Source organism: Aethalodelphis obliquidens, unplaced genomic scaffold, assembly GCF_003676395.1.
Source record: "Aethalodelphis obliquidens isolate GAN/ISIS:26980383/991018 unplaced genomic scaffold, ASM367639v1 scaffold14, whole genome shotgun sequence".
Classification (NCBI taxonomy): Eukaryota; Metazoa; Chordata; class Mammalia; order Artiodactyla; family Delphinidae; genus Aethalodelphis; species Aethalodelphis obliquidens.
The window spans coordinates 27,126,391-27,138,246 of record NW_020837958.1 but is presented as its reverse complement, the minus strand read 5'-3'; the positions used below and the strand labels follow the sequence as shown (position 1 = coordinate 27,138,246).

General features: G+C 52.0%; 1 protein-coding gene across 1 annotated transcript; it reads left to right on the top strand.

Moving 5' to 3' along the window:
* The first annotated feature begins 6,603 nt into the window (after positions 1-6,603).
* Positions 6,604-11,117, top strand: TMEM86A (transmembrane protein 86A). The gene is made up of 3 exons (XM_027115218.1): positions 6,604-6,848; positions 8,962-9,226; positions 9,599-11,117. Exons 1-3 carry the CDS (start codon positions 6,828-6,830, stop codon positions 10,033-10,035), a joined length of 723 nt encoding a protein of 240 aa, XP_026971019.1. The 5' UTR covers positions 6,604-6,827; the 3' UTR covers positions 10,036-11,117.
* The last annotated feature ends 739 nt before the right edge of the window (positions 11,118-11,856 follow it).

Here is an 11,856-nt window from a genome sequence, read left to right as displayed (position 1 = left end):
AAAAAGCTTCTGCCTGAAAACCACTGGGAAGTTCAGGGTTTTTGAGCACAAGTCACCCGTTCTCCTTGCTTGGTCCTGCAATAAACATTTCTCTGCTCCAAACTCTGATGTTTTGGTTTGCTTGGCCTCACTGTGTGTCAGGCACACAAACTTATATTCAATAACATTTACTTCACACAATAAAAAATAGGCAACTCGGGAGGGAGGGAGACGCAAGAGGGAAGAGATATGGGGACATATGTATATGTATAACTGATTCACTTTGTTATAAAGCAGAAACTAACACACCATTGTAAAGCAATTATACTCCAGTGAAGATGTTAAAAAAAATAGGCAACTCTAGCTTGATGTCTAATATATATATATATATATATATATATATTTTTTTTTTTTTTAAGTAGACTAGTTCTGGAAATCCACAAATGTGGTTACTGCTGATTTAAATGCAATCCCCCTTCTATCTCCTGAGCCTGTTTCCTTGGCTCTCACTGCAGCAAGTGGAGATGGCTTGTAACACTTCCCTGTACCACAGTGATTTAGGACACTTGTTGCAGAGCGGTGTGTGTGTGTGTGTGTGTGTGTAGGAATGGGGGAACTGCTCAGCATCTCCACTTGACTGCTGCCTTCCCCTCCTCTGACCCCCACCTCTGAGCCTGGCCAGGGCAGGAGCCGGGAGAGGAGTATGGTCACAATTCCAACTGTTTTAATTTGCAGCTTAAATCTCATTGCAATACAAAGCAGAAATAGAGACACAGACATGGATACCAAGGGGGAAGCGGGGGTGGGATGAATTGGGAGATTGGGATTGACATATATACACAATTGATATTATGTATAAAATAGATAACTAATGAGAATCTACTGTATAGCACAGGGAACCCTACTCAATGCTTTGTGGTGACCTAAACGGGAAGGAAATCCAAAAAAGAGGAGATATATGTATACATATAGCTGATTCACCTTGCTGTACAGTAGGAACTAACACAACATTGTAAAGCAACTATACTCCAATAAAAATTTTTTTAAAAATCCTATTGTAATACATGCATATAACGCATTACCAAAGCCCACTCTTCTCTGGATGGGAGCCAGGAAGCGGAGCTGGAATAGGAAAGCGTTTGGAGAGGGCTGAGGTAACACAAATAACTCTCCCGACCCCTGCACGGGGTGCTGCAGCCTCACTGGCTTTGCTCCACTTCCCTTCCAGTTAGGAGGAAGCTTTTGGAAGGTCCAGCCAGGACCGGGCAGGCCCAGCCAGCCCTCGATGTCCCTGCCTAATTTTCTGGTCTTGGAGATCTGAGGACAGAGGGGTGGGGTGGAGGTGGGAAGCTGAGGCTGTGGTCATTGTATCAGCCTCTCCTGCTGGACCATGAGCTCCACAAGGACAGGGAAGGTCTGTTTTGTTCATGTCTGTGGTCCAGATCCAGCCTGGCCTACTGTAAGTGGTTAATAAATACCAGTTACATGAATGAATGCTTATATCTGAGTGAGGTAACTAGAGGAAGAGTCTGGTCAGGGGAGTTCATCTGTCAAGATGGGGTCTTTGAGAGGAAGAAATAGGAGGATCTGGTCTGGCCTGTTATCCTAAGACTGGTCCTTAAGGAGCTGATATTGAGGAGAGAATTACTCATTCAGGGTCCTGGGGCTTGATGAGTGGGATCTTCTAGGTGTTTTTATATTTGTTTGTTTCTCAAAAACCATCCTCCTGCTCAACCCCCAGACTCTTCTCTTTTATTGTTTCTACTTCCTCATACTAACTTCCCAACGCTGAGGAAGGAACCACCCAAATGCACAACACAGAGAGCTCAGGGTCTGGGTGGAGGTGGGGAGGGGGGAGACTGAGGTTGTTGCTGAGACAGCTGAACTTGGATGACCCCAATACAAGGACTAACTAAAACACTTGGACTTCACAGAGTTTGGAAGTCTAGAATCTTGGGTGTTGGAGGTCATCTAATCCCATACACCCCACCAAAATTCTGAATCCCTCCTGAGGCATCCCTGTTATTGAGCTCCATTAGGAGACCCTTGATTTGGCAGTATTACAGTTAGAGAAATCCACTCGTGTCTAAGGTCTAATGATGCCCCTGTCAGTAAACAAAGGAAACAAAGGAAAGGAAAGAGGAGTAAGAACCCATGTGTGTCGGCCCCAAGCCCAGAAGCCAAACAAAGAGCCCAGAATGTCCTTAGGGACACTGACCCACAAATTATCTCAAGACAGCATTAAAATTTAGCCCTTGGGGCTTCCCTGGTGGCGCAGTGGTTGAGAATCTGCCTGCCAATGCAGGGGACACGGGTTCGAGCCCTGGTCTGGGAAGATCCCACATGCCACGGAGCAACTAGGCCTGTGCGCCACAACTACTGAGCCTGCGCGTCTGGAGCCTGTGCTCCGCAACAACAGAGGCCGCGACAGTGAGAGGCCCGCGCACCGCGATGAAGAGTGGCCCCCGCTCGCCGCAACTAGAGAAAGCCCTCGCACAGAAACGAAGACCCAACACAGCCAAAAATAAATTAATTAATTTAAAAAAATTAGCCCGAATGGAGGGTCTGGAGAGTTTTGTTAAAATCTTTGTCCTTTTCCTAAAGGCTCCAGGAGCAGACCCTGCATCCCAGGCTACATCAGCTACTCTAGGGCTCACCTGCCTGGCCCAGGAGGGGTCCAGCAGGACAGAGGCATTCTGGAACCAATGTCTTCAGAAGATGGATTACACTGGGATTTGGTACCCCTAAGTGGACTCCTGTAAGCAGAGAGAGCAGGAGAGACCTGCAGGAATGCCCTGGGCTGGGGTTGGGAGAATGGACCCTCAAAGCAGACCATAAACTGTTGGAGCACACAGTCAGGAGTGGAGGTGTGTCATTGTCCTGTGCCCTCAAAGCTTCTGACCTACTGCAATAAGGAAGCAGAACCACCATCTGTCACCTGTTCTGGAAGGAGGGAGCCAAATCACAAATACCATAGATCATTTGTGTAAACATATGCTTCTCTGGGTGTGTCTGTCGCCTCCCCTGTGAGTGGACTGGAGGTGTCAGAAATATCCTTGACATATCTGTTTACCTGTTTCCCAGTTCTCCTTCTTTACCCTTAAATGTCATGACCCCCAGGGCTTGGTCTGGTCCCTCTTCTCTACTCCCTCAAGACCTCCCTGGTTAACTGCATCCATATAGCCTTCAGAATGGCTATGGCTTCCAAATCTATACCCTCTCTTCACCTTGGTCCTGAGCTCCAGATGTGTATGCAGCTCCTCCCAAACGCCTCCACTTGGCACACACATTCAGCTCACTTCTAGCAACTCACCAACTCACTCCCCCTGCATTGCTATCAGAACATCTAAACTTGTCACACCCTCCTTAGTATTTATTCACCATTGTCTGATTTTCCTCCCCAGATCTCCAAGTGGGGCAGGGGTGGGATGGGGTGGGGTGGCCCTGAGGGCTGGTTAGAAGTGTTCTGGGGATCTGGAACAGACATGTAGAAATTAGCTGAGATTCAGCAGCAGGTCAGGAATCAGGTAAACAACGGATTACGATGCCAAGTGGGGCAAACCAAGTGAGCAGAATATATCCCAGGGCAAAATCACAGCGGTCAGAGGGAGCAGGCTACTGGTGAGAAAAAGCCCCACAAGAGGAAGCAAGGCAAACCCAGAATGATGGTTGGTCACCATTTCTGTGTATCCTCCATGTGTCTGGTGTGTAAGAACTGAAAACAATCAGAGAAACTGATTTCTTTTTTTTTTTTTTAAGGAACAGAAGGCAACTGGCTTCCAGTCATCTACTATGTTAAGTCCAAACTCCCTAGCAGAACATTCAGATCCTTTCTGACCTGGCACATTCTTACGTCTCCAGGTTCACCTTTTTCACCCCCCAGCTCACTCCAGTACTACAGGCATTTCCCTGTATTCAGTGTGTCTCTTGTGCTTCTATGTACGTACGCAATTCCCTCCGTCCTATGCTGACTGAAAAAAAATGCACAACGTGAGAGTTGTGAGTTGAGTTATATGTGGGGAAAATGAGGAATATAGCCTGGGAGACAGCGTCTCAGATAGCTCTGAGGAACTGCTCCGAAGATATTGGGGGGGGGGTCAGTATTATATATGATTTTAGTGAAGGGACATACGTGTAATCAAGCACACATTTGGGCAGAGGGTTTCTGCGAGTCACGAGAAAGTTGTTGCTAGTCACAAGGAGCAGATGTCTCTGTTAATGATTTTAGTGCTTTTCTAGATATGAGGGATGCAAGAAATTGGGCTCATAAAATCTTCTGAAAATATCTAACTATCTGAAGCCCTGTTCTGCCAGTTTTTCCCAGAGCACAGAGGACCTCATTCCTGATCTCCACCCTGAACTCCTTTCACGGTGTGTGGAAGGTCAGTGACTGCAGTGGCTAGTGACTTTGTAGAGGCAGAAGGCAAGTGACAATTTTTAGTTGGCGCCTAGAACATCATTTTCATTAGTGTCTACTCAGTGAAGACGAACTCATCTCTGTAGATTTAGCCCCAGCTTTCTCAGCTCCTCCAGGCATGCTGAATGATTCTGACATCTTTTTGATGTCACAGGAGACATATCTTCATGCCTCAATTATTTCAGTTGCCACACTCCATAATTACTGTTTACTTGCCTGCCTGAACTGAACCCTGTGAGGACAGAACCTACGTATATTTTTTTCTTTTGGCTGCACCATGTGGCCTGTGGGATCTCAGTTCCCTGAACTAAGCCTGAACTTGGCCACTGTCTGAGAAGTATCTCTTAGGTGACATTAAAGGGTTTGGCTAGAAAACTGACACATTTGCACATATCTTCTTGCCCAATTCCTCCATTTTACTGATGAAAAAACTGAGGCTCCGAAAATGGAGTGATGTGCGCAGTTATATATAGCTAGTAAGTCACAGAGGAGGAAGGACTAGTACTAAGTACAGTATTTTAACTTTTAATCCAGTGTTCTTTCCAGGCAGCACACTTTGTAGGAGTGTATGTGTGTGTGTGTGTGTGTGTGAGACAAAGCACTTGGGGCAGCAATTCTAGTCTCCCATTCTGGTAAGGTGAATCTCCCCACAGTAGAACACGCATAGTTCAACCTTGGCCACTGGGACTCTGTGTAGGAAGAGCCTGGAGGGGATGAGGGAAGGCTGGGGGTGAGCCTCAGTCCCAAGCCTTGGCTCTCACCGTTATTGCTCCTGGCTCTGAATCTCTGTTTTTCAATTCTGTCACTAGAAGAGGGCTGCTCCCTCCTCTGAGAGGGTGTCAGGTGGACAACACAGGCTTTAGGGAAAGTAGGCAGAGTCCAAAAGAAAAAAGAAGAGGCCCATTGTGGGAGGGGCTCACAGGGGATCTCAGTCTGTGGGCTTCTCCCCAGCCAGCACAAGGAGGGGTCCAGCACTAGGGTCTCAGTGTCATCATGATGCTAAAATTCCTTTATGGCTGCTAATTAGAACTAAGTAGGGCTGGTTACTCCACCCCAATTCCCAAAGCCTGACACACAGCTACTTCCCTCCTATGGCAGATCAAAGATCACCGGGCCATCCTTTAAGATGTATCTGAAATCTCCATCTCCAGGAAGACCCCTCTAGACTTAAATTTCCTGAAAGCAGCAGCCCTTGCCCTTCCCAATCCTACACATGTTGGGCTTGGGAGAAACCTTGGAGAACATCCACTCATCTTATATATGAAGAAATCAAGGCCAGAGAGGGGAAGCATGGAAGTGGCAAACCTGGGACAAAGTCCCAGTCTATTTGACTGCCTACCATTTCTCTCATGTAATTCCCATGATTCTGAACATGCTTGGTTCCAAATGTGCCTGTGTACTTTTAGTCTGTGTGACATCAACATTAATCTGCTTAAGTTGCATTTTTGGTGGAGTTAGTTCACACTCCTTTGGGTCCTTAAGTATGCTCAGGTCTGCCTGCCTATCATTCCTGGTGTGTTCTTGTGTGTGTTACAGCTGTCTCTGAGTTGTGAGAAGTGTGTGCCTAAGGGCAATTGAGTAACTGGGTTTATCATGGGTCTATAGGATGCTGCATGCCTACATATGTGTCTCTTTTTACCTTGAAGGATGTGTGTCCATCTGTGGTTGTTCGTTTTGTGTCCATGTACTTGTTTGATGCCTAAGAGTAATTGTGATCCTGTGTGTGTTTGTGCATATGTATGGGTCTATGGGCTGCTACATGTCTCTTTTCATGGTGAAAGTTGTACGTCTGCTGACCATCGTGGGTCCATTTGGATGTGGGTTTGTACACAGTGAAGGCTGTGGGTCTAATTGTAACTGTCCATGCGGACTGCATGTTTAAAGGCTGAAGGGAATCTGTCTTTGCCTTTTATCCCCGGGTTATGAGAAAAATGTGTGTAGCCGTGTGACCAGAGCAAGAATGTGTTTGTCTCTCGGCCAATCTCCGTCCTCACCCGGGGCCTGCGGTCACGGTTACTTTCCAGGATGCCTTGGCACTGATTCCCAGACGGGCGGGACATGCAGGGCCCCGCCTCCAGCCACCAGGGATAGGCAAGCCTCTCTACCCTTGGCAGTAGCGGCCGGGTGTGTGGGTGTGAGGGTGTGGGGGTGTGGGAGTGTGGGTGGGTGGTGGGCGGGGTCTAGCCCGCAGCCCCAGCCACCCTCACTCCTCCCGCCCCCCACCCCCGCAGCCGACTCCAGCCTGCTCATTGGCCGTGTCTGCAGTGACGTCGTGGGGATCGCAGACAAGAACCCTCAGCGCCCGGCGCGCGGGAGGTGTTGTCCATCACTGGGGCTTTGTTACGTCGTCGCCTCCTCACCTGGCTGCGGGCGCGTCCTGGCAGCTGCAGCCTGGAGCCGGGTGCCAGCTGCTGCGGCCGCCGCCTCCGCCATGGTGTCCCCGGTCACTGTGGTGAGTGTGTGAACGAGCGAGCCAGTGTCCGGCGCGGCCACAGCCCACCGGCCTGGGGACTGGGCTGCGGGAGGCCAAGCAGCCGGGGGCTGAGGAAGGGCAGGGATCCCGCGGCGGCCCGCGTCCCCAGGCGGGAGTCGGCGCTGTCACGGTCCGCCGCATCCCAAACCTCTGCACCCTTCCTCCGCGCGCCCCCAGCCGGTCGGAGGGAGGGAGGAAAACAGTGGGCACGTGACTCGGAAGCGTGACTTTGTTGATCGCTGTGTGTCTGGCGCGGGTCGGCTGGATCGCTGCCTGGGAGAGGAAGGGGACGGTAGCGGACCGCAGGCTTCTGCGTGGGCAGACCAGAGCGAGGCGTGGGAGAGGGCGGGGGAGAGCAGGAGGGTGACTGGGACCTCCTGGGAATCCTGTTCCAAATTTGTTTCCTCCCTTTCCTCATCTTATAGAGAAGTCTGGGGCGGTGCAGGGCACGCCTGTGAGTCTAAACAGCCTTGATAACGCGCTGGAGGAGAAGAGGTCGTTCTCTATTGACAGCCCTGTTCAGACTTTCTCACCTGAACCTTTGTCTCTCCCCCGCCCCCCTCCTCCTTCTAGTGCTGGGTTCTCTGTGACTATCAACACCTCCCCAGCTGCTACTGCTGTTTCTCCTTCTAGGAAACATGGGGCTGGGGGAGGGGTGTGGAGTAGATGCTTCCAAGGGCTGGCAGGTGGAGGCTGGGGAGATCTGGGGACTGTGAGGATAAGCCGTCTCCTCCTCTGCCCGTGTCCCTGCCCTGACCAGCCTGCCTGGGGGAATCTCCATAGGAAGGAACTTAGTCATCTCTTCTCACTGTTCTCACCCCTGGCAGAGCCAGGGCAGGCTTAGACCCTGGACCCACCATCTGCCTCTTCCCAGCCTCCTTCATCACAGCCTGTTCAGTCCCAGGTAACCAGGGACTGAAGGTCTGAGAGTCTGAGTGTGTACCCAGAGCCCTGGGCTAGGCGGTTCACCCAGCCAGAGGCCTGTCACTTGGGGCAGAGCATGAGTATACCGGAAACCTCAGCTGCTCTGAATCACTCTCAGAGCCCCAGTACCAGAGGCCCAAGAAAAGGAGCTTCAGGGGATCACAGATTCAGAATATCTGCAGCAGCCCCCTGGTGCCTGCATGGCCTTGGACACAACCTTTCTTTAGCTGCCCTCCCCCCTAATCCGGCTGAGTCCAAGTCAGCTGCTCTAACTTCCCCCTCTCAGTTCCTCATCTCCTCCCAGCCTGACTGCTGGCTTCTGATCAAAAGCTGGGAAGAGAACCTCTCCCTCCCCTTCCTGCCTCTCTTTCTGATGGGCCTCGAGTTGCTGTTATTCTCTGGGAAATGAGGCTGACTGACACCCTCTCCAACCCCCCAATTCCTGAGATTGCTGGTATTTCAGGGACAGTTTTCTTGCTCCTAACTCATGGGTCCATATATCTAGGCAGCATCCCTGTCTCCTCTCCTTGCCCTTGATGGTACCTTGAGGCTGGGGCAGCTGGAGTGGAGGCTGAGTTTGCAGACTGGCCAGGGAGAGAGCCTGTGGGGGCTGAGATGGTTGACGGTGCCCACACATTCCTGGCGCTCACCTGGTGTCGCTGGGCCTGTGTCCTGGCCCTACTGCTGAGGATCACGAGTTGGCCAGTTGTGGCGTCTCTGTGATTTCCTGCTGTCTCCACTCTATTCCAGACAGCTGGGGGCTGATACTGGCAGAGAGAGGCCAAAGGGGCTTTGGGGAAGGAGAGGGAGGGGGCAGGAAGGGAGAAGCATTGGGCTGCAGGATGGGACACTATTGCAAAGTCTGTTTTCTGTGCAGTGAGTGACTATTCTGGTCCTGCCCCGGGGCCAAGAATGGATGCAACTAGCAGGGACAGGGGAGCCCTTTCTCTTCCTAATCAATTAAGCCTCAGGGTAATGATGGGCTTGTTCACACTCTGCTGGCTGCTTGGGGCAGGCCAAACTGGGTTTCTGTGTGTCAATCCTCTCTGCTTGGGCGGTGGGCCTGTCTTTGGGGTGGATGCCTGGGCTGAGGGTGCTGGCTCTGAGCCCCGCTTTGGGCTTCTGAGCTCCCACGCTCTGAGTGCTGCCCTTGTCCTATGTCCTCCAGGTGAAGAGTGAGGGACCCAAGCTAGTGCCCTTCTTCAAAGCCACTTGTGTGTATTTTGTGCTCTGGCTGCCCTCGTCCAGCCCGTCGTGGGTCAGCGCCCTCGTCAAGTGCCTGCCCATCTTCTGCCTCTGGCTCTTCCTTCTGGCCCACGGCCTGGGATTCCTGCTGGCCCACCCCAGTGCCACCCGCATCTTTGTGGGGCTCATCTTCTCTGCTCTAGGTGATGCCTTCCTCATCTGGCAGGACCAGGGCTACTTTGTGCACGGTCAGTCATCACAGTAGCTACCTGGGAGGAATCCTGGGGTTGGGGGCTAGAGGACCCTGGGGGGCCAAGGATTTGGGAAAGGGAGGTTTTTTTAAAAAACAAGAATATGGGGAATTTGAGGGGTTCTGTGGCCAAAGACTGTTGGGGCCCCTGTCAGAGGATGACCCTGCCGGTGATACGGTGATCAGTTCTGGAGTGCCACAGGAGAGTCGGGGAGGGTATCTTTGCCTTCATGGATTTCTTCCCACCCCTGTTACTCTCAGAAGAAAGCTCCTGGGTTATCCCAAGCACTCTACTCCTACCCCCGCCTCCCGTCACTGGTTATTCGCCTGAGCTTGCCTTCAACATCCCATCATCCCCTCTCACTTTTAGGTCTGCTGATGTTTGCTGTGACCCACATGTTCTATGCCTCGGCCTTTGGCATGCGGCCACTGGCTCTTCGGACAGGTCTGGTGATGGCAGTACTGTCGGGCCTGTGCTATGCCCTCCTCTACCCATGCCTCACGGGTGCCTTCACCTACCTGGTGGGGGTCTATATGGCCCTTATCAGCTTCATGGGCTGGCGGGCTGTGGCAGGGCTACAGCTGGTTGGGACTGCCTGGCGCTGGACTGAGCTGGCGGCGGGCAGTGGTGCACTGCTCTTTATTGTCTCAGACCTGACCATCGCCCTCAACAAGTTCTGCTTTCCTGTGCCCTACTCGCGGGCCCTCATCATGTCCACCTACTACGCCGCCCAGATGCTCATCGCCCTGTCAGCTGTCGAGAGCCGGGAGCCAGTGGAAGACTACAGACTGAGCAAGGCCAAATGAGGGGCCAGGTGCTCGTCACCCCTCTCTGCTCCTGGCGCTGGGGTCCAGAACCTGGGAACCTGCAAGAGCTGGATCAGGATGGCTGAAGTACCAGCCTGGGGCAGCAGGTACCACCTGTGAAATGCACAAGTTTGAGGGGATAAGCAGCAAAAAGGATCTTTCTAGCAAAGCTAGTGGTCCAGGACAATGCTGAGAACTAAAAACAGCCAGCTTGATGCTCCTTGCTGGAGCCAGAAGAAGATATCTCCCCACCTGTACCACCCCATCCAGACTGTCAGAGCCCCTCTGGAGGGCCATGGTGCTCATCCTCTCAACCTCCCCTACTTCTACTAGGTGGAAGAGTCTAACTCGCCCACTTCCAGTCTTTCTGATTTGCACAGAGTTGAGGGAGGAGGGGAGGAGTCTGTGCTGAGATGACCCACGTCCAGGGCTTGAAGCCCCTTTCACAGGCCGCTAGTTGGGAAGATTGGATGGGGTGGAGTCTCCCTTTCCCACATCTATCCTTGTTACTTGAACAATCTTAATCTCTAAGTGTTGGGTGGGAAGGTGAAGGGGTGTCTATCCAGGTAGGCAAGACTGGGGACTACTTTGGCCTGGGAGTTTGGGGTACCAAGGGTTCAAGTTGGTCCCATCTCTCAAAGGCCATCCCAGAACTCAGGCCCCACACCACCACCCTCAGACCCTATCCCCAGGGCTAGGGTGAACCACGCCAAAGGAAGGGGCCAGCCTGTGTGTGCATCTGTATGTGAGTGTTTTGTGTGTAGTCTGTCTCCCAGCCTATCTATATCTTACTCTGCCAGCTGTCTCTGACCTGCTGTGTGTCAAAGTCTTTTAGGGAGAGGGCCTCAGGGAGCTGCTGAGGGGTTGCTGAGCCTGGCTCAGAGAGCTGGGACGCCCCCCACATACACACCCACTCTCAGGTCTTTCCTCCTTGCCCCTTCTGCACTGGGAGTGAGAGGAGGGGGCTCCAGTGACACTCTAGGGTCATAAGACCCGAGGCACATTCAATGCAAGGGGAGCAAGGATGGGACAACTCCATCCTATTGCTTGTGTGAAAAAAAATAAAAAATACCCAAGGGCCATTGGCTGCTCTGCTTGTCTGCCTGTGTGGCACGTGCCTGTCTTGCAGAGGTGGGGGTGTGGGTCATGGCACCAGGGGCCCTGGATGTCCTCACAGCCTGGGTCACAGTCCTGGCCGGTGCATCTTGGCGCCAGGCTGGCTCCCTGGCTCTGTTGACACTGCTGGTTGGAGCTTGTCTTACTTGCTGGTCACGTGTGTGGGTGAGGATGTAGATCAAGAGGATGGGGGTTGGGTAGTATTTGCCACCGTCCAAACTTGACCTTGATGCACTCCCCTGTGCACAGGTGCCCAGCACCTTTGGTGACTCCTAGTTACCCAGTGTCCTCTACTGCTACCCAACTCCTCCCCTCCCCACCCCAGACCTGCCAGCTGCTCCAAGATTCCCTTCAAGCATCTCCTTTCTTCCTGGACTCTGGGCTCAGTTGAACAGCTGGGAGGAATGAGATTAGATTGTCTGGTTCATACTTTAGATTTGAAGCCCTGGCAGAATAATGTGTCACCCCACTCCAGGGGCATTTGCATCTTAATGGGCAGTGCCCTGACCCAGAAGTAAAAAGGGAAGCCTTGGGTGGTGGTGAATACGCCATCAGTAGAGGGGTTGTACAGTTGTGGGGATGTGATAAAGAGACTCAAGCCCCATATGGGTGTTGAATGAATCAGTGATTTTCAAACTGGGGTTTTTACAGAGATCCCTGCTAGTGGGAGCTAGCAAAAGAATAAAGTAGAGGAGGGAGGCTCAA